This window comes from Uloborus diversus, chromosome 6 (assembly GCF_026930045.1).
Source record: "Uloborus diversus isolate 005 chromosome 6, Udiv.v.3.1, whole genome shotgun sequence".
In the NCBI taxonomy this organism is placed as follows: domain Eukaryota; kingdom Metazoa; phylum Arthropoda; class Arachnida; order Araneae; family Uloboridae; genus Uloborus; species Uloborus diversus.
In genome coordinates this window covers 103,961,362-103,984,616 of record NC_072736.1, presented here as the reverse complement: position 1 = coordinate 103,984,616, position 23,255 = coordinate 103,961,362, and the positions used below count along the sequence as shown (strand labels likewise).

The window sequence follows — 23,255 nt, the reverse complement described above, 5'->3', positions numbered from 1 at the left end:
AGGCAATTGCTTCGGCCAGATGTAGAAGCAATTTTCACTTGTCATATCTTGATGGGCGATTTTCTAGTAAAATAATAAACGTTTTGAAAGGAAGAAGTATGCATTCAGGAACTTAAAATGTACTAACCTACTATGGAGACTGTCCCGGCTGTGAACCAAGCTGTGTCTTACGGAACTCGGAGCAGTCAGCGATCGAATCCGGCTGTCAGCTACATGAAAAGATAGAAAATAAATTAATATTTGGAGAATACATCAATTACAAGTAAAATTCAGAGAAACTATGGTGATAAACTTTTCAACCGAATTGTATACAACTTATTTGAAAATTCAGCTCGTCTACAACCCTTCGTGAGACTAAAACCCTGAATGGTAGAATAAAGCAGCGAAACGTCCGCCATTTTAGGGCTAAACGATGTGTCTACCGATGGTGAAATATCGTGTTTAGCTTCTTGATCGTGGTTTCTTATTAAATCTATGGTAATTCAGGGCCGGCTCTAGTAGTTCTGCCGCCCCAGGCAATATTGATAAGTGCCGCCCCCCTTCCATTGAATAATGATAATATAAAATAATAAAATTTTAATTAAAAATAATTGTAAAGTGCTTAAAATTAAAGTGAATTTCTAGTTAAATTCCAAACTAGGTTTTGCATATCCAAGCACTCTGGTACAGACTTTAAATTGTCTTTTTTAACATTAAAGTAGTGCAACTTATGGCACTGAAACAGACATTAATATTTTTAAAAGACTTTTTAAGTCACGCAATTTGCCGCCTCTGAAATTAAATTAAATGTCTTGTTAAATTCCGAACTATGTTTTGTATATCCAAGCACTGGTACACACTCTAAATTATTATTTTTTTTAGCATTAAAGCATTGAATTTTATGACGCTGTGACACGTATTCATACTTTTAAAAAATATGTTTCAATGTCGATATTTACAGCCCCTAAAATCTGCCGCCCTAGGCGGCCGCCTAGGTGGCCTACCCCAAGAGCCGGGCCTGTGTTGATTCACAATCCAGAATCAAAACACGCTACTTCATTATAGCAGGTATAGGAAGAAAGCGTAGGCTTGCCAGATTTCTGAAATGTTTAACCGGGACACTGGAATGTCCTGTCCCCGGCGTCGCTAGTATTCAAAGGGGTATACACCCCCCTGGCTGAATTTTAGAGCGTTTTATAGGGCAGTTTATTCTCAATGCTTTGAATAAATGGTTGCTAATTATGAACCTAAAACAGAGGTAATAAAACATGACAAGCAGATAAAATGTGAACATTTCGCTTCCGAGATGATGTAAATATTTACAATTTATTTCAGTTAGAAAAAAAACTTTAAATGAGGAATAAAATATTGAACATTATTTCGATATACCTTTAAATTTATTGGACTTTCTTAGTCTTTTGCGGTTTAAAACTTGTAAAAATAATCACAAGCTAATCCGATATTAATTTTACAATTCAATGATACAAATGATATAGTAATTATCCCAAATAATCCTTCACAGTTAACTATTTTTAAACCTTTTTATCATTTATCATCAAATTTTATATTTTTCCGGGACGTGAAGTAAACCGGCCGGGACACCGGGATTTTGTCTGAAAACCGGGACTGTCCCGGTCAAAACGGGACGTCTGGCAAGCCTAAGAAAGCGGCTTTTAGCCCCAACATGGCGGACGTTTCGCTACTTAAGCGACTATCTAGGGGCTTGACGTGGGTTTACATTACCTACGCCAATTTGAGAATTTTATAACTTGGTGGTTCTAAAACAATTTCACGATTTTTTTTCTGTTCATAGTAACATAGTATCGGGGTCTCAAACTGTTCATTATCGGCTCAACTGGTAAGCCATAGATACTTGCAGAGCAAGGAGAACAGTACAGATCAAAATGTGATTCAAGTAACTTTGCTATTTTTAACAGCGAAGCAACGAAAGATGACAAGGATCCGCTATGGTTCACTTTTTACTGCTTTTCACAAAATATTTCAAGATAAAAAATCTAAAGTGCTACAAACTTCTCCTTTTTCATCTGCTCATTCCACCCTGCGCATCCGTCACAGGATAGGAAATCTTCAAACCAAAAGATTATCTAACCAAAGGACAGGCAACTTTTTTTTTTCCTTTGTACCGTCCGAAAAGTGGCAGCGAGGGAGGAACCCCAGCAAGGAAATGAAAAGGTGATCTCATCGCATTATGCAGCCCACTGAAAAAAGGATCACAGATCAAGCTAAAAAAAAAAACCTAGAATCTTTTATGTCGAATTTTTCACTGCAGAACGGGCTTCCCTGTGCACATGTAACATTTTGAATGATCATTTACGTTAACCAGGGCTTAATTTGCATGGGAGCTCAGTTCATCTAGGTCAGTTGGGGTAAGAGGAAACACGGGAAAAATGAAAAGCAATCTCTTTTGCAGTCGAACTAGCTTATAACGAGCGTGAAGGAACCGCGATATTTACTCAATATAATTGAGTACTCGCAAAAAATGGTTTTGTGAAAAACATCATACATACATACTTGCCTTGTTTCTTTATTTTTACATCAAAGAAGCTGGTTAATTTGCATTGAACAGTCTTATTGTCTCATGTTTGTTTCTTATGACCCAAAAAACGTCGATATTTGCACCCCTGTCTTCAAAAAACGTTTAAAGTTTTTTCTGCACTTTAAAAGTTATTTAAGTACGTTGAGGGTACTGTAACTTCACATTTGTCGTTATCGTAGTATAGCTTGACCACGAAGATATGAGGAATGAACTGGAAGTTTAAACGAACTACTTCGTTTTGTAATAAGTAGGATCATAGAGTTCGCGCGACCAGCAAAAACTTCATCTAGAGCTTTCAAGATTTGTTTCATCTGCATTAGATCGAAGTTGCGCAAAATTGGTGTCAACAGACATATAATTTCCAATTGCATCTCTTTTCCACATTATTATCTATTTTTTAAAAAGTTGTCATCACTTGCTTTAAGGCTTTTTGACTCATCACTAACTTTTGGCTGACTTCAAAATGTTAAAGGAAATTTTCCAAGAAAGGATAGACTGACCTGAAAGTCGATAGAAATTTTTTGAAACACAAAAATATTGCTCGATTTAAAAGGAGTTTGTTTGTTGAAAGCGAGTTCTGCTCTTATAGATTTAACATTGTACCAACCAAGTATTTCTGATTTCCTTGCTAAGTCCGAGTTTTTGTTATATCAAGCCTTGTTATAAGCTAGTTTTACTGTACTACATTTGCGGTAGTTTTTTCAACTTAACTGTTCGTGCGTGAAAACTAGTTAACGTATAGAAGTAAAGTGTAGACGGCATTAAAAAAAAAAGACCGGGTTTCATTTTCAGGGAAACACGGTACCTAGCACCTACTAACTTACCTCTTTCATACTTGTCTCTTAATACCACCAATGATGTCATCATGCGAGCTCGGTGGGATCCGTTTTTTATGCCCAAGCCTTTGAGATCTCTTTCTGACATCGACAAAATATCCTACATTTTAAAATTAAAACATTAAAAAGAAACACGTAACACTTGCAACAATAGTTTTACTAAAATTGAACCGCTAAACGCGAAAAGTGATCAAGTATTCTGGGGAGAGAGAGAGGGGGGGAAAAAAATCACCTATATGATAATATCCCCCCCCGTCCCCCTTCTGTTTCGTAATTAGCTACTACACATTTTAATATCAGTATTATTTATTATCATAATTATGCTTGTAATGTAACAATGATAATACAGTGAAATCCCGTTTATAACGAACTTCAAGGGACCTCAAATTTTATTCATTGTAAGTGGAATTCCGTTTTAATGGAAGTCTAGCAATTTTAATGGCAATTTAATCGGAGTTGAAAATGAATTTTGCTGAAACGGATATTTCCTTACAAAGAAAACCCTCATTAATCCGGACCCTGTTAAACTGGACTTCGCTTAATCCGGACAGCTATTTATATTTTTCTGTTATGTAGTTTCGTATTTCATTCTCTTGAATTCAAAATACGATTTTTACTGCGTGCAGTATTTTATGTACCTTGGCTCAAATTATAGGTCATTTTGCTTAATCCGTACTTTCAGTAATTCGGACGACCCCGGATCCACTATTAGTCCAGATTAATGAGGTTCTACTGTACTGGTAATTGTTGCAACGGGATTTCACAGTAATAATAATAACCATAATAAGTCAAAAAAATAAAGAAATATATGGCGTAAATACTCATTCTTATATCCCATTTCTTTCATCAAAAAGATATTAACTACTAATTTGTTTTAAACATGATAGTTTCTTTATTTTATTCTATTCTAGTATACATGGCATAAAAAGATAGTTTTTATTCGCCGTAAGATACCAAAAGCACAAATGCAATCTATTTAAATTCGTTAAAATCATATGTTTTATGAAAGACTGTGGCTTTCAAATTTTGATTTAAAAAGTCTTAGATTTTACTAGTGAAAGATAAAAACAATAATAATAAGTCTTAAAAAAAACTAAGTCATTAATACTCATTCATTTTGCTCATTTCTTTTTGCAAAAAGTAATTACTACTAAAATTTTGTAAACATTTTTCGATGGTCTTTTTTTCTGGGGGGGGGGGGGGAGGGGGAAGGATTCTTTATTTTATTCTATTCTATACATAACGAAAAAAGACTTTTTATTCACCGTAAGATATTTAAAGCACATATACAATCTAATTAAATTCGCTAAAAACACATGTTTTATGAAAGTCTGTTTTAAAATTTCGATCTAAAAGGTCAAATTTAATAAAATTATTAATGTTATTATTATTAATAACAATAACAGCAAAAATAATGATGATAATAACAAACCACAGATGATTGATAGTTGTATTTTTTTTAGCAAAGTTACAAAAGAATAAAACTTGCCTCCACTCCATTATAACTCTTGAAAATGTGATTGTATTCTCTTAAATCCAGCCTCTTTAACCACTGCCCAGTATCCAAATGAGGTCCTGTGATGTACGACATGGTAAACTCCGCCTCGAATGAGCAACCTAAAAAATAAGAAGCACTTTAAAAATATTTATGAAATTAAAACACATTTCAGTTCTGTAATGAAGTGCAATAAGGTTTATCATTACTAAATTGCCTTCTGTTACACAATCGACTAATATTAAACTCGTATCTTTAGTTTTAGAACTTGTTAACACTGTACTTTTGGAAAATGTTTCATCAGGCTTTCTACTTTGAGAATTTTCCTCATTTTGTTGGCTTCTTGTAATCAAACTTATATTCCACCTCGGCGGAGAAAGTGACGCAACTAAAAATTTTGGAAAAACGAGGAGAGGAAAAAGGCGGAGTTAATTCATTTGGAATTGCTTGTAGTTTCTAGTTAAGATTCTTAAACCATCAAAACAAATTCAGGATATATATAAATATAAAATAAAATTTTAACGATCATTAAATTTTGTCCTCTGCACCCAAAAAAGGAGTTAGTTATTTTTTCCATACAATTTTTTCGGGTTGAATGTTGGATTGTGTTTGTACTTTAAACTATAACTTGAACTCTGGAAAAGGTTTGACTTTTCTTGAAAAATGAATGACTATCCTTTAAATTATATCCAAAGGAAGAATTTGTGCGTAAAAAAAATTGAAATTGTCTAAAATAATGTTTTTATTTTAATCTTCTTTTCTAATAATAAATCTGAAAGTCTCTCTGTCCGGAGGATGTCTGGATCTCTGTGACGCGCATAGCGCCTAGACCGTTCGGCCGATTTTCATGAAATTTGGCACAAAGTTAGTTTGTAGCATGGGGGTGTGCACCTCGAAGCGATTTTTTGAAAATTCGATGTGGTTCTTTTTCTATTCCAATTTTAAGAACAAAACTATCATAAGATGGACGAGTAAATTACGAAATTATCATAACGTGGAACCGTAACATGGGTACAAACCAACTGGCGAGAAAATTCACCATACATTATTTGTAAATACACAGGCGAACCAAAAGACCTTTTAATTTTTCTATTACGGGCAAAGCCGTGCGGGTACCACTAGTTTTATATACTTAAAAAGGTGTTTATATTACATACATACAGGGGCGTGCACAGAAACCCGTCAAAAATGACTTTCACGGGCCCCATCCGTTTTGTTTACCCTTACGTCCCTAGATATATTACACTCCTCATTTTAAAAATCTCGGGCTCCCTTCAGGCTCGGAACCGGGTCAACAGGTGTCCCTTCTCCCCCCATGCGCACGCCCCTGTATATATTCAATTTTACAATTTTTTTAAAACAGACAGTTTTCTTTAATACAGTCGAACTACAGCGATCACGAATGGACCACAATTGCCTCGTTATAACAGAGCGTGCGTATAAAAACGGATTCGAAAAAAAAAAAAAAAAATCGCAAAAATTCACGCATACTTTTTTTTGTTTGTGTTTCTTATTTCTGTAGTTAGTTTTTGGAGCCAAATGATGTCCCGTTAATGCCTCGTTTTTGTATTATGTTTTTTCGAGGAATAAATACTACTACTCAAGGCATGAAAAAAAGATATTTGCACCACTCACCACTTGCTTCGAATATTTTGAAAAAATTTTAGTGCACGTCAAAAAACACGAAGTATGTGGAGGATGATTCAGTGCTCTTAAAAAAAAGAGTTATTCTCACACATATTAAACACTGTATACCAAACAATATTTGATTTCCTCGTTAAATGCGGGTTTTCTTTAAATCAGGGCTCGTTTCAATTGGTCCAACTGTATTACAGTTTGCTTGATTTTTAAGACATAAGTAATTTATTTATTGATGGTTGCGTCATGTGTACAACATTCAAAATCCTCGATTCATTGGGTGTTGTTCTCGTGATAGTGTGAATAGAAAAATCCCAAATGATAGTCTGAAATAAACAAACTATAAATTTTAGAAAAATGGGGCAATAAATTATAAAAAGAAAAAGAGTTTCGAAAACAAGAAGAACAATGTTTCAATATCGGGCTTCCATCCCTGTTTGTAAAAACCCTAATTTTTCGGAAGCACAGGGTTGCCCATTGCCCACTTGATTTTCAAGGGTATTTTGCTCTTTAGGCTTTCGTTCTTGGGGGTGTCTTCACAAAGGGATTCGCCATTGTTCTCAGGAGGGGAGAGCACCCCTGAGAAACAATCTCATCTGTTTTTTTAATTGACGGCCTTCCTATCATAAAAGAGAAAAAATTGTCGGAGAGCAAAAGGTGAAAAAAAAATATAAGAAAAAGTTTATAGTGCTGCCATCTATTGCGAAGAAAATTCAATCAAGTTATGCGGATTTTTACATCATCGCGAAATAGAGTCGAAAAAATAAATGAATATTGCTCAAGTCACTATTTCTATTATTTGGAAAAATAATAACGAACACAAAAATATCCAATACACTGGTAAGTATTTTTACAGTGACTAGATAAAAACTCTTTTATACAGTCATTTGTCAATTAAATTTTCATTATAGTATTTAAAATTAATTCTAAGCTCAATATTCAAATATCAGCGTTCAGTTTTAAACTAGGCGTTTTTCAAGAAATTAAACAGTATTGTAAAACATTACTTTTATTAACAAAAACTCAACCTTCATGAGTTTTGTTTTAAATAGCATGGGACATCTTAGACACGAAATTTCAATTTCAATTACATAATTTTATTTAAAGCCCATCATATTAAATTGAACAGCCAGCCTTTTCGGTATTAAACTTCATAACCAGGGCCTAATTAGTGTGAGGGCATGCGAGGCAAATGCCCAGTGCCCCATAGGAAAAGGGGCCCGCAAAGTTGACATTTGTTTGATAACTTTGCTTCCCTGACTAGTGATAAAAGTTTAGAAAACTGAAAAATATTACACCTTCATCAGAGTAAAATCATTTCTCTTCGTCAACATATTTGAAAAATATAAAAATTGTTTTTTCACCCGAAAGATATTTTCCATAAGCTTGACTCACACTAACAAGTATGAAATGAAATAAGTATATGCGATTTCTTGACTACAAACTACAACATCCCAAAAATTGCAGTTCATCTTAAGATATAAAAGATTTAGCTTAATTCTAAAGCAGCCAATAAAATTAAAGTTAAAAATTTGAGAGGAAAAAATAGGCTGTACATAGTGTTTAGCGCAAATATTTTTTGCTATACCGCATACATTTCTTCTTCGCTCAATTTTTAATGTAAATTTTATTGATTGCTTTAGAATATACCTAAATTTTTACATAATAAGATTAACTGCAATTTTTGAGAAATATAATCAAGAAATCATATACTTATTTTATTTCACACATTTTAGTGTGAACCAAGCTTATAGAAAGTATTTAGAAGTGAAAGACATTTTTTTAAAATATTTTATTTTAAAGTTCTTTCGCTTTAATATTTATTTTAGGTGAAACTTTTTAAATTTAAAACATATTTTACAAGGACGGACGGTCGTTATTCAACGGTCAAGTGAAAACGATAAGAATTTCGTGGTTGCTCGGGAAAAAAAAATGGTATTGACTTTCGTTTCAATATGAATGTATGGCACATAAAGAGAGAATAGCTAATTACTTTACCATTACTTAGCTCTGCACGCTGGTATGATCGAATTTAAAAGCAGTTTTGAACAAGTGTGGGAAAAAAAAAAAGCTTTTGAAAACGCTTTTAAACTGACTTGAATTCGCAACTCCAATAAACTATAGGGGACGCTGCAGCCACTATTTAATGGCGGATGAAAAAGGTAAAACAAACAAATGCCGTAACTTATAACTTGCTTTGACGCTTAGTGAATAGCAGTAATTTTTCATCGTATTCGTAGGAAGCTTTATTTTCTCTTCTTCTGAAATTACATTACACCACAAAACTGCCTGAAAACTGTAATTTACCCCAAAGAAAACACGTGGAATGGAATGTTTTACCTTTTTCTTTAGTATTGTTTATAGGTAGCGTATTCGACATCTGGAGTTGCGAATCAAGGAAAGCTTCGAAAACCTGCATTATTGAACAATGTAAAAGCCTTGAAATTAGTTTGTTGAATTGAAAAATTAGTTTTATAATCACTGTTATTTTTCGTTGTTTTTGGCAACAATTAAAAAGCCGAAGTAATTGGCAGCTGGTATTTTAGAGAAAGGAGAAATATATTTTCTTTAGACTATTTTTAGACTTTTTTTTTTATAATAATAAGAGTAGATCGAGCTATGGCAACCCTTTTGCTGCTCATAAACCAAACCATGTGTCTGGTGGATATCCTAGCAACAGCGGGCGTTGATCATAGCAGACGATCAACACCAGCGAGAAATAAAATAAATAGAATTGATGGAACACGGAAGAATGATCTTTTATGGAGTCCGATTTGTAAATTTGTTATTCTAAGTTGTAAATATTTTGTTAATATACTGAGTTTTTCGTTTAGATAGTACTGTGCATTTTCTTTAGTCAATTTCAATAACTCTCTAAGCAATTAAAGATTCAAGCGCCCAAAAAGAGTCGACAAACGGTATAAGATTTTTACCTACAATTTCAATTTAAGATACCGATTAGTACATTCTTGCGTTAAAGCAAAACGTTTACGCCATTACGTTCACGCCAACGCTGACTAGGAGTTCCGAATGAAATAAAAGTTACTGAAAACTGTGATCAAAAACTAATTATTAATGTCAAATAATGCATAACTAAAAGAAAAATAATTCAATCTCTGCACCTGGAAAAAAAATTATAATGCAAACACATTACGTCTTAAAATACATGTCGAGTGCCAAACTATAGATAATGTTGTCATCTAGCAACCATGCTGCCAAAGTTTTCGCCAAGCCTTCCACCAGTCACATGATGTATCCATGAACCAATTTTTTCATCAACAAGTTTGGGAAAGCTCGGTCTACTCTTATTATTAGTCTATGATATTTTCCTGTAATTTGGAAAATAATGTGTTATTTTACTACTTCAGTATATATTAGTTCATATCTGTCCAGAGTTGCATAACATTTTCATAATATAGTTTTGCGCTACTCTCATTTTTTCCTCTCGTCAAAATAATGCTGAGGGGGCTCCGATGAAATATCTGTCCTTTCATAATTGGGTCCTATTTATGACATCCTTGGTTCTTTTCCCCTTCAAATAAGAATTTATGACATTACTAGCTAGAGTTGTTCGCCAAATAAGCTAAACATATGAATTTACTTTTCATATACAGTAGAACCTCTCATTAAGGGACAGCAAGGGCGGATCCAGAAAATGTTCAAGGAGGGGACGATTGTTTTCACTCTTTACTCTTTAGAACTTCAATTTCTAAAAATTTTCGACGGAGTGCATTGAACCCCTCGTTTACCTATCCCTAATATCATCTATCGTCTAAAATTGAGATTTCGGAACTTCAATTTCAAAAATATTCCTGTAGAAAGTTCGTGCCCCTATCCCCAGAGTAATAACAGATGTGCTACGATTGCGTTTTAAAGACTTCAATTCCGGAAGAATTCCTGGAAAAAGCTCCCTTTCTTCTAACACCATCGAATATTATGTAAATGTACGATTTTGAAACTTCAGTATTGAAAATATACATGAAGAAATTTCCTGTCTCTCGGCTCAAGGAGGGGGCGATCGCCCCCATCGCTCCTCCCTTGTATCCGTCCTTGAGGGACACTAAGAGGATCAGACATTTTGTCCCTTAAATAGAGGTGTCCCTTATTCGGTGGTGGATAAATTGATGCATGCTGTGTACTAAGTAGTATAATATCACAATCAGCATTAACTATTAACATTTAAGATTAAATACTGAAAAGTCTCATTATGTCAAATAAAATTCATAATTATTCAAATTTCTAAGTTTATATTATTTTATTCATTAAAATTTAATCAAAAATTTTGTAATGGCAAAGTTTTGTAGCATACAGAAATAATTTTGAAGTAATTCATTACATGTATTTGCTTTATGTTATGTGATTTACAATGTAATACTATATGAATTACAATTAATGTTCAAATTATAATATAAGTTTATACAATATAAGTTTTATATATAAAGCTAATTAGTTGCTGTGCACTCTTCGTCGGCCCTGAGCCTACTTGAATAAAGTGTTGAGAGGACAAATTATGCATGTTAATTTCAGCAAGCTTTTTTTTACAAAACATTACTTATTTCCTTCACATATGTTTGTGTCAAAAATTCCTCAATTAATGTTTAGAGAAAAAGTGAAACTAGAATTCCAGTAAATTCACTATTTCTTATGTGCATATACATTATTTCTTGCATTTTTTTTTTTTTTTTTTGTAACTGTCCCTTAAGCAGAGTGTTCTTTAATTAGAGGCAAATATATGGAAGTCCCTATTCAAAGGGAATGGGACCAGAAAAAAGGTCCCTTATTCGGAGGTTCTACTGTATGTCTGCCAGAGATGAGACGGGCTCAGCCCGGGCCCGAAGTGGGCTCGGGCACTAGAACCGAAAATAGGTTTCGGGCTCGGACTCAAGCAAGGATATTCAATCGTCCATCTCCAAACAAATTCAAAGCAAATAAACATTTACTGTCAAATCACGGATTGTATGGAATTTTCAAACGTCCAGATAAGACGAATCTATCTGAGTGAGGGGGAAAGTAAAAATCTGATGCCGGTATTCCGCTCATTTGAATGACTCTGCTTCTGCAAAAGCTGGCATCGCTAAAAAAAATAACAGATTCGTCCATTTCCGGCTGCAAAACGGATGTTTATCTTTCCATACAATCCGTGATCAGACAGTACCTACTGTGAGAAAATGAAAGGAACATTTAAATCAGTTCTATCAATATGAAAATTAAACCAAAAAAAAAAAAAAATTAACGCTTATTTATAGTGTTTTTTTGCGATTACTATTGTAGTATGTCATACAGTAACGCATTTGAAGTGGAGCATCTTGAGAAAATTTAGAAACTTCTGTTTATGAAGAACATTTGATCATGTCAGATTGTAGAAGGTTCAGTTTTTGATACAAGAAAGTTTCCTTCGGGCACGGGCGGGCTCGGTCCGAGACAATATCGCCCGGGCTTGGGCGGGCTCGTTTACAAATTTTCGGGCTCGGGCGGGCCCGGGCTCTCAAAAATGAACCCGAACTCATCTCTAATGTCTGCAACCCAGGTTCAATTAAAACATAAAATCTAGAACAAAGACTGATTTTTACTTTCAAAACTTTGGTGGGGAAATGTGAAAAAAAAAAAAAAAAAACTACCGAAAAATATTACGATGAAATTAGTTTAAATGAACAAAATTTTGCCCAATAAAGGATAATATTATTGTGAAACAATAAAAAAAGTCGCGTGCCGTGACCAGGATTCGAACCTGGGTTATTGCGGCCACAACGCAATGTACTAACCACTATACGATCACGGCAACGGGAAAGGAGAACTTTAAAGCTTACAAATGTTAAGACTCACTTTCCAAACGATATCGCTGTCTTTCATTTATCCTAGTTTTTAATTGTTTCCCAGAAAGAGCTCTAGAAACTTCTCTGCAAAAAAAGGAAGGAAAGAAAGTGAACCCCAAACAATTTTTACAAAAACACGGAATGCTTTTTTTTTCCCAAAAATTATGCATTTCCAGTAGTGGAACTGAATTTTCATGAATCATTTTTTTTTTGTTTCGAAGAGCAAAACATTATCGTTTTGAAAAAGAAATCAATATTAATTTGAACTAAAATTTCCTCCCTTTGAAATTCGTGAAAAAGTTGACTTTTAAGAGTTTATTATTTCTTCCGGAAGTAGGGGTTCCGAACTGGGATGGGGGGGGGGGGGGGAGGCATGGCGCAGATTGCGCCATTGAAACGTTAAGGGAAAGTGTTTTCAACAGCATTTTTTCCTTTGCGGAGGCTCTCGAACTTGGGAATGGGGGGGGGAGGGAGTTTTTCCAGACATTTGAAGGGATGCTTGCTCCCTTTGCTCTTGTGGGGGGGGGGGGTCTTCCAGATATTTGAAGGGGTGCTCCGAGTGCTCCCTTTGCTCTTGCGGAATGGGAGGAGTCCCTACAGGGGCACCCCGGTGGGAGGTCACTGTGACCTCCACAAAAATTTCCTTATTTGGCAAATTTGGAGACAAAATCGCAACATGGCTAATCCTTGTTTTCATTTTAAAAAATTAAGAAAAAATAATCAAGGATGCCTAATTCTCATTAAATATTATGTATTTATGACATCTGTTCATTCTCATTTTTTATCATTCAGTAAAATTCAGAATTTCGTACGACAAATCGAAAATTCCCCCTTTCCCAAACATTTTAGTTCAAGAGACCCAGAATCAGACTCGTCAATCAGAGGGGAGGTTGGTATCAATTGACCCCCTCTTTCTGATTTTTAAAAACATAATGTAACTGTGCATTTTGCACGTATCTGGATGCTTTTTTTTCCCCAATGAAGTGCCTTTGTACGCACTCCCCTCCACTGGAAAATTTTGAAGTGATGGGCCTGTCCAGCACTCTTATGGAGGAGTAGCGTAATCATGATCTGCAGCATTAAGAATTCAAGAGACATTGAATAGTTTTACTTTCCTTTCAGGTGAAAAAATACATAACATTTAATCAGGCCTGTACCTATAAATCCCCCCCCCTCCATGGAAAAGCAAACGTTTCGTCCGGCACGTGACAGGGGGGGGGGAGGCAAAAAAAAGAAGGAAAAAAAACGACAACTAAGAACCATAGGACTTTCAGCGGCAGTCAAAAAAATTAAAGAAGTAAAAAAAAGGGTTGAAAAATATACAAAATTTCGCTAGAGCTGGTTTTGAGAGCCCAGAGTGGTAACTGATGTCTAACAACTTAACTCACGTTTTTATTGAGATTTTGATAAATTTTGAACACAATAACTTTCCCCGAAAAAACACTTAGGCATGAATTAGATTTACATTATTTACCCCAAACCCCAAAGTATTTTGAGATGTCACAAACACTTGGTAATCATTGCATTGAACAATTAGGGCTTGAAATACATGAAATACACCGCCAGCTCAGTCAATTCCAGCCGAGGACTGCAGTTTCGTGCTTATTAGCACTCATCAGCCTGAAGAAGTGCTAATAAGCACGAAACTGCAGTCCTCGGCTGGAATTGACTGAGCTGGTGGTGTATTCATGTATTTCTGCCTTAGCCCTGGCTATGGGCGGTAACTTACTGAATAAGTATGGCTTGTTTAATTTGAACAATTGATTGTTCAAATTAAACAAGTTTAGATATTGGGATTATCTAAACAACGAATACATGAACTAAAAATTACTGCTTGTGCTAAACAATGTTTTATAAACATATATACAATGTAAAACAAATAATTATGTTCCGAAACTTTTGACATTTCTGCTTTTTTTACAATTTCTAGTTTTGGTTCCTGAATTGAAAAAAGAAGAACCATAAAAGGGGGGGGGGGGTTGACCCCCTCTTACCCCCCGTTTTTTCTCAAAGAAATCACACATGTATGTGCGATTTCTAAGTTAAAAATATTTATTAATTTCATTTTTAAAACATTAGCTTTGAAATAAAATATAGAGCTGTCACGTGAGGGAAAAAAACGACTGATTTTTTGTGGAACGGCCCACTATTTGTTTGTTTGTTGGGCCATTCCACAGAAAAGCATACATTTCGGCCAACGTGTCACTTCTATATTTCATTTTAAGAGCAATATTCGAAACGTGTTGCAATAAGCAATTTTTTTCTCCAAAGAAATGAGACATGTACATGTGATTTCTTAGTTATTTTTTTTAAAATTTATTTCCATTTTTTAAATTTCGCTTTTGAAATAAAATATTGAGCTGTCACGTGACGGGAAATGATTTCTGTGATACGGCACACCATTTGTTCTGTTTTTTTTTTGTTTTTTTTTTTAAACTAACACTATAAAAAATAATTAGTTGAAAAGCAAAGTATGTATCTTTACTAATAATAAAGTTCAAAGTCTCTCTGTCTGGATATCGGGATCTCCCTCCGTCTGGATCTCTGTGACGCGCACAGCGCCTAAACCGTTACGCCGATTTTCATGAAATTTGACACAAAATTAAGTTTGTAGCATGGGGGGGGGGGGGTGTGCACCTCGAAGCGATTTTTCAAAAATTCGATTTTGTTCTTTTTCTATTCCTCCTTTAAAAACATTTTACCCAGCAAATTATCATAACGTGGAAGAGTAAATTATGAAATTATCATAACGTGGAACCGTAACATGGGCGAGCAAATGAACATAGCAAATTAGCGAGAACTCATCAACCATTATTTGAAATATACAGGCGACGCAAATGACCTTTTAATTTTCTACTACGGGCAAAGCCGTGCGTGTACCATTAGTACAACAATAAATTAACAATAGATTAGAAAGATGTTTTTGTTTAAGCATCAAAAATTTAAACACTTAGGGTTTGGCTGCAGTAACAAGGGATTGCAATACCGGACCAAAAATGCAATACCGGTATTCGGTATTTTAAAAACGAGATACCGGAATCCCGGTATTAATACCGGGATTAGAAATTTCTCAAAAGATTATCTAAAACGTTTCGTTTCGTTGACATATTTCATAATTTGTACAAAAGTTGTATTATTTATGAAAACAAATTACGAACAATTATAAAGTGGAGAAACAAGAGTAATAAAAAATAAATATAGTGAAACCTGTGTAAGTTGACCACTTGCGGTGCAGTACTTTGGTGGTCAACTTAGACAGGTGGTCAACTTATAAAATGGGGTAATGATTTTTTTTTGTTGTAATTCTTGCACCATGTATTCATTTTTTGACTAATTGACACCTATGTTCAACTCACTTTCATTGTTTAGCATTACTTTGAAGCAATAATCTAAGATGTTATTCAAATATTTTTAGAGATTATTTTCCCAGAATGATGTATAATGTGTGACGCAAATTTAAAATTTCAGTAAATTGATCAAAAAAAAAAAAAAAAAGTCTTATTGTTTATGAAAAGTTACTCATTTTACATTAATAGTTCCTAAACTTTTATAGTTAATCAAAAATTACAAATTTTTCGCTGAACAACAAAAGAAAAACAAGTTTGGAGAATAAAAGGGTTCTTAGTAGTTTTCCCATGTGGTTAAACTCAAAAGGAGGTTTAGTTATGCTGCTGTTTCATTTAGTTGGTAAAATGCTGGTCTGGTATCAAAAATATTCTTGGAAAGCTATAAAAAAAATAATAATAAAAATAATAATTTGCTAAATAAAATTTAAAAAGATAAACCAAGTGGTCAACTTACAAAGGGTTTTTTACAATACTCCAAACCAAACTTGGTGTTCATTAGTGGTCAAGATAGACAGATGGTTAAGATAGAGAGGTGGTCAAGTTACAGAGGTTTTCCTTCATTATATAACATAGGACTAATTCCGCTCCTGACAAAAGCGGTCAACATAGACAGGTGGTCAACTTACAAAGGTGGTCAACTTTACAGGTTTTACTGTAATAGTAAAAATCGTAATGCATCTTTTGGGATTGCCTCAAAGCCTGGAACTCAATTTATTGCACTAATTTCTAGCAATTGAAAAAACTCGGAATTCACGTAGGTCGATGGTAATGTTAACAATGTGCGATACACCTCCTCTAATTACCTCGAAGTCTTTCATCTTCAAATAATTTGGCGTCTTGCTTATTATTTTTGTATTCACCCTTGTGTATGTGAACGTCTGTTTCTTTTGTATTGTGTGTATTATTATTATTACTATTAGAATTTATAGTCAGTCGTAATTTCTCTTCAAGAGACGATACTTTTCCAATATTAACATCATCTTCAATGATTCCCCTTGCTCAGGACAGGTTTGTGTTTGCTTCTTATTAGGCCGGTTTGAAATTTACGATGAACTTCGCTGAATTTTATCTAGTTAGTTTCATTAAATTTTTTTTTTGTTTTCTTTTCAAAACTATTTGGAATTATAATTACGTAAATGTTTGAAAATATATTCCAGTTGATTATGCCTTACCTCTTATGCAGTTTTTCAAGGCACTATGTAATTTCTATTTGTTATCTAGCCAGTATATAGCTAAGTAGCGAGACAGAGCCGTACACCAATACCAGGGACATCAAACTATCTTTTGTTATACAAACAAGAAAGATTTTTGCCAAAATTCAGTACGGTTGAGACAAATATTGAAAAACATAAAGTATCACTGCAGTGAATGGTTGAAGACTTGAAGTAAATTATTTATAGGATAAATACATTCTTAATTACACTTGAAATCAACTTTCACAAAAGGGAAAGTGAGTGATCACGGAAATGGAAAATATAACAACATGGTGCACATAAGAGCGCGAAAGTGCGATTAATCTCACCATCCAGTAATGAAAATATCGTTTAGCATTCTTTCCGATACTTTTATTGAATGATGTTCTACTAGTTTAAACCTTTGACGCCAACCTTTATCATCAATAGATTAATTTTGGTATTTTATCATGGAAAAAGATATGTACATTTTAGGCAAAAGTAGATAGCTAATAAGTTAAATTGAAAATTGTTTAATTAAAACTATCTATTATTTTCAGCTAATACTCAGCAAATACCAGAATTACGAAGTTTCAAAATAGCTCGAAATACCAGCATTCGTTATAACGGTTTTCCAGTATTGCAATCACTAGCTGCGACTAACTGCATTACTTTCACTAAAAATAAAAAAATAAAAAAAATTCAATGTAGAACTTGCATAACCACACTAGTATAATGCATATGTGCTAAAACTGTCTTAAACACAGTTTTTATGTTCACATTTTTTTATGTCCAATGTTTTCTAATTTTAAAATATCCCGCATCAAATGCATTCTGCAAAGCATTAAACATTCGGAAAAATGTGCACTATTCATTTTCAAGACTTTCGGTTGTGGACGGTAAAACAAAAATATGTTCTTAAAAGAGCGTAAACCTAAGAATATTTTTTAGAATCCAAAATGAGATAGTGATTGCGACTATATTAAAAATAAAGAAATGAGTAAACAAATGAAAGAAAAAAAAGGGGGAAAAGAAATATAACAGTAAGTCATTATATTTCTTTCGGCTAACGGCACATAGATGGCAGCACTAGTGAAAACATTACATGAATTGATTGTGCAATTGTAAATCAAATCAGATGTTTCACAGGCACGAAAACGTTTACATTCCATTACGAAAACCACCTGCTAGTCAGCTGTTGCGATATTAAATTTACTAGAGTCGTGATGAAATATTCGTGGTAAACAAGAAAATATGCTGGGTAAATATGCATGTGAACTAAATAGTGATAAAATCTCTTCGGTCGGTAGCTTGTTTATTAAACAGTTAATTTCTTTTCTTTTCGAAGGAGTCATTTCTTTCTTATCTAGAATTCTTGTACGTCCATTTACGTTACATGAAAATACTACAATAGTTTAGTAAAAACGGGTTAAGACTTAATTATTTATTTTAGAGTTTCTCTTTAAAAGCTTGAAAAGCTTCTATTGTTTTCAAATTTTAACACAAAAATATGCTGGAATGTTTCCTAATAAAAAAATATTGATAATAAAAATTAAAAAAAATTCAGTCCCTCTCTCTGATTAAATAATGTGTTTCATTTATGTCGATTTAAATAAATTCAAAGACGATTTACAAGTAAATAACTGTTAGAAAGATTAATGTTTAGCTGATAAGCTTCTTCTTCGACCAAGGTAACACAAGATAGTTCAAAAAACTTTAAACATTTTTAATTTTAAAAAGAATAACAATAATTATAAAAAAAACGAATGCCGGCGTAGTTTTTTACATAATGTGTTAAAGTGTGAAGAAAGGGGGAGGGGAATGTCAACTTCACAGTTACATTTTTAAATTTTGCGCCAGGTACTTACAGAGCTAATTTTTCATCCTTTTTCACTTTTCTTAATTTACGAAATTTCAAAGATGTTTCAAGACCATTCGTTTGCACACACACACACACACTCAAAACTACTTAATGATTTTTTTTTTTTTTTTAAGTAGCGCATGGGGAAACATCCGTCTGAGTTGACCGCTATTTTCAGGCACAGAAAAAAAAAGAAACTTATTTTTCTTTTTTTTTTTGCTATCACCCGTTTTAAGTACTAAAGTACTTAAAAGTTACTAAAGTTTCTAAAGTACTGCATCGCAAATGGTCAATTAACAGGTTTCACTGTGTGGTATTTTATATGCATAGGGACTGTTATGACCTACCCCCCCCCCTCAAGGTAAATTTCGGTAACGTTACACTGTTAAAACTACGAGTTGCATCTGGCATCTTTAGGGACAAAACGCTTATAGCATCAGCAGGATCCCTAAAGGTGGCTATTTTGACTCCCTACCTATGGGATCCTTACTATCCTATTAAGTACCAGAGAAAAAAAATGTACACCGAAGCTTTAACAATGCAGTTAGTGAGCTCTTTGCAAATTTCCTGCATCAAACTTTGTATTCAGTAAGTTACCGCCCGATAGCCACGGCTAAGGCAAAAATACATGAAATACACCGCTAGCTCAATCTATTCCAGCCTAAGATTGCAGTTTCGTGCTTGTTAGCACTCATCAGCCCGGCATAGGAGTGACTGAGCTGGGGGTGAAGGAAGCCTCTTAAGGAAGCCTAGAGTGACAAACAAACTGGTAGCTAATACAGAATTAGCATTGACCAGACGAGTGACCGAAACAATGGTTCGGTTCAACTCGAATATTAAAGGCAAGGCAGGTATATTCAGTAAGTTACTGCCCTATAGCCAGGGCTAAGACAGAAATACATGAAATACACCGCTAGCTCAATCTATTCCAGCCGAGGACTGCAGCTTCGTGCTTTGATGGTCGGGCTGATGAGTGCTAATAAGCACGAAACTGCAGTTCTCGGCTGGAATAGACTGAGCTAGCGGTGTATTTCATGTATTTCTGTCTTAGCCCTGGCTATAGGGCAGTAACTTACTGAATATACCTGCCTTGCCTTTAATATTCGAGTTGAACCGAACCTTTGTTTCGGTCACTCGTCTGGTCTATGCTAATTCTGTATTAGCTACCAGTTTGTTTGTCACTCTAGGCTTCCTTAAGAGATTTTCCACCTCCAGCTCAGTCACTCCTATGCCGGGCTGATGAGTGCTAATAAGCACGAAACTGCAGTCCTTGGCTGGAACAGACTGAGCTGGTGGTGTATTTCAAATGTCAAATTTTGTATTTTGGCGTTACCTTGGTTTTTTTAAGAAAGTCGCATGCAAGTATAGTTAAAGAGATACATAGTTTTATTACTACGCAAAATTTAAAAAAAGAAGGGGGGATGCTTCTCTGGAGTACTGTTTACTGTAAAAATCCTCGTGAATAATACAGTCAAACTCGCTAGTAACGAGACCTGATTGAACGAGAACCCGGATTTCGCGAGGAAATCAGGAAGATTTGGTACAGTGAAACCTGTGTAAGTTGACCACTCGCGGTGCACTACTTTAGTGGTCAACTTAAACAGGTGGTCAACTTACAGAGATTGGTTTATATGATACGGGCTCTTTCCTTAAAAAAAAGCGGTCAACTTAGACAGGTGGTCAAATTACAAGGGTGGTCAACTTCACAGGTTTTACTGTAGGTACAATGTTTAGTCTATGGGAGCATAATTCTCTTTTAATGAGCAAATCCCGCGAAAATCGAGCAATATTTTTGTGATTTATAAAATTTCTATTGACATGACTTCTACCTCAGCTTATCCTTCCTTAAAAAAATTCCTTTGCCACTCTGAAATCAACCGAAAGTATTTAGTCATACATCCTGAGAAAAAAATGATGACTTTTCTTTTCTTTTTTTAATTTAAGATGTATAAGTAAAGATGTATTTTAAAATTAAACTTGTGATGATGGCAACATGTTATCACTTCCGAGGTATATTTCAGAGGATATTGCAGCTCAAGTTCAAGCAAATGCAGATGAAAAAAAAAAAAAAAAAGAAAGCGGCAACGAAAATGAAAAATGTGGAGAACTTGAAACTGAACCACCTTCAACGCCAATGTCTTTTGATGTGCAAAAAAAACTTTTTCGAAGTCAGAGGTGCAAGTGTCGATTTTTTTCGGGAGCACAAGAAAAAATGCAATCAGACTGTAAGGCAGTTCAAAGAAAAAAAAAAAAAAAACAGAAATAATAATAATAATAATAAAGAAAATGAGTATGAATTTTTGTAAATTTTTCGCAAACTCTTTTTTTACGAGCACCCGGTTTGTAACGAGCAAGTCCCTTTGCACTCGTTATAAACGAGTTCGACTGCAATAAAAAAGAATATTACGCGTAAATGGCTCTCAGTGACCTTTCATAAGAAGAACGATTTGTTGAAAGGAGCACCTTTATTTATATTTATCAAACCTAAATTACACTGTGTTTCAGATTATCGACTCACCTTTGTTTGCTCCCCTGTACCTTACACAAACGATTTTCAAGTGTTTTTTCCGAGCCAAGAAAACTAATTCCATCTCTGCTGGGGTTGTTGTTGACACGCAGATAAGGTAAGTAACAAAAGGGAAATCAAATAAGATAAGAAAAATGAGATAATATCCATTAAAAAAAATCTGTTCTCCATTTTCATGCAAATCAAATCTAAGCCGTTTAATCAATGTCATCCTGAAGAAAAAAACGGAGAACTTGTAACAGCTCAGTTGCCATGCACACTAACGAAACAAGTAAGGTATCAATTCTAGGCACTATAGTGTCAATAGACCTCGATTAAAGACTTCTTTTAAAATATTGATGAAAAAGTTTGATAAGAGGCCGTGTTAGTATGAAAATGAAAGCCTAACTTTAAAAATCAGATGGGAACGTGTAATGTGACAACAAATTAAATTCGAAGAAAGAGTACTAAAATTATACTAAATACACCAAATTCGAATGCATTTTGAGCATTAGAAGCAAAAATATCTACATTTAGTTGACAACGAGCTGCAACAGTTACTTCATATAAAATCCTAGATCGTAGCTTCAGTAGCGAAACGTCCGCCATCTTGGGGCTAAATGCCGCGTTCTTCCTATGTCTGCTATATAATGAAGTAGAGTGTTTTGCTTCTTGATTGTGGTGTTTCTTGATTATATATTAACATGGAGTTCATAAGAAACCACAATCAAGAAGCAAAACAAGCTACTTCACCATAGCAGACATAGGAAGAAAAATAGAGATGTACCGAGTAGCACTTTGGCCGAGTACCGAGTACTCGGCCTTTCACTACTCGGCCGAGTACCGAGTACCGATTCTGTTTTAAGAAGAACCACCGATACACACGTGATGAATTTCGAACTTATTGGAATACTAGTATAGACCTCCCTGTCCATATAAGAGTTTTTAAAACAAAATTCCAGATGAAATTTAATTACGCATTACGTAAAAGTTTTTTTTTTTTTTTTTGTCATTGTTTTATGTCATTGTTTTATGATTAATCAAGTTGGAATTAAAACAAATTAAATCAATCAATTTTAGTTCTAAGGGGGTGTGCACAGAAATTTTGGGGACCGTCACAAATGACTTTTCCGGGTCCCCCTCCATATTGTTTACCTCTACATTTCAAGCCTAGTTTAAAAGATATTGGGCCCCCTTCAGGCTCGAGCCAACATGTGTCCCTTCTCTCCCCCTCCCCCCCCGTGCACGCCCCTGGTTCTAGTCCGCCAGACATAATAATACAAAAATTTCATATTTTTTACACTGCTCCATTTTCAATAAGTAAGTTTTATTAACTTTGCGGACATTAAAAAGATTTACTCTATTGAAGCATAACAAACTTCATTATTCTCAAAATTTAAATTTGACTTGTAAATTTGAATTGTAAATGATTGCAGTATATTATATGGATGCACTCCTTTAATAATTCTAAAATCTGCTTTAACAATATTCCATTTCTCACAACTACTCGGTATTGGCCGAGTATCTGATCAAAATTTGGCCCAGTACAGAGTACTCGGCAAATTGGCCGAGTACACTGTTAAAACTACAGGTTGCATTCGGCACCTTTCAGGGGTGAAACGCTTGTTCACCAGCGGCACCCAATACGGAGCCGAAATTTCACCTCTAACTAGGGTGGAAAACAGGCACCTTTCAAAAAGTAGGCAGCCGGGGTGAAAAGAATGAACCTTCGGAGAGAGAAATGGCACCCTTACTGTAGATCCTCCCCCCCCCTCCCCCGTATTGTGTGCGTTTTTGAATACAGTTGTGTATTTTTCTTTTTTTAATAGTTTTGTTTTGATTCATGATAGTCTACGTTTTGCACACTTTTCACATTGCATGAATTCAGTACTGGAAATTATTAAAACTTGTAATTACAGCATTTGACCATATTTCAGAGTTTTCAACATAGTTAAGAAGTGCTCATTGCTTTAATTCATCTGATCGTTCTCTACATCAGTGTTTCTCAACCTCTTTTGACCCACGGGTCGGTAAAAACAAATGAAAAACAT

General features: G+C 34.5%; 1 protein-coding gene and 1 non-coding gene across 2 annotated transcripts in view; both read right to left on the bottom strand.

Moving 5' to 3' along the window:
- LOC129224432 (SH2 domain-containing protein 3C-like) overlaps window positions 1-4,980 on the bottom strand; it is a 102,220-nt gene extending 97,240 nt beyond the window's left edge. Inside the window, exons 1-3 of the mRNA XM_054858886.1 lie at window positions 4,862-4,980; window positions 3,361-3,472; window positions 128-209 (exon numbers count right to left, since the gene is read on the bottom strand). Coding sequence (XP_054714861.1) covers window positions 128-209; window positions 3,361-3,472; window positions 4,862-4,963 — 296 coding nt within the window. The 5' untranslated portion in view covers window positions 4,964-4,980. The remainder of the gene's footprint in view (window positions 1-127; window positions 210-3,360; window positions 3,473-4,861) is intronic.
- Window positions 4,981-12,212: 7,232 nt separating this feature from the next.
- Trnah-gug (transfer RNA histidin (anticodon GUG)) lies at window positions 12,213-12,284 on the bottom strand. The gene has a single exon. It is a non-coding gene; the product is annotated as a tRNA-His (tRNA).
- Window positions 12,285-23,255: the final 10,971 nt, after the last annotated feature.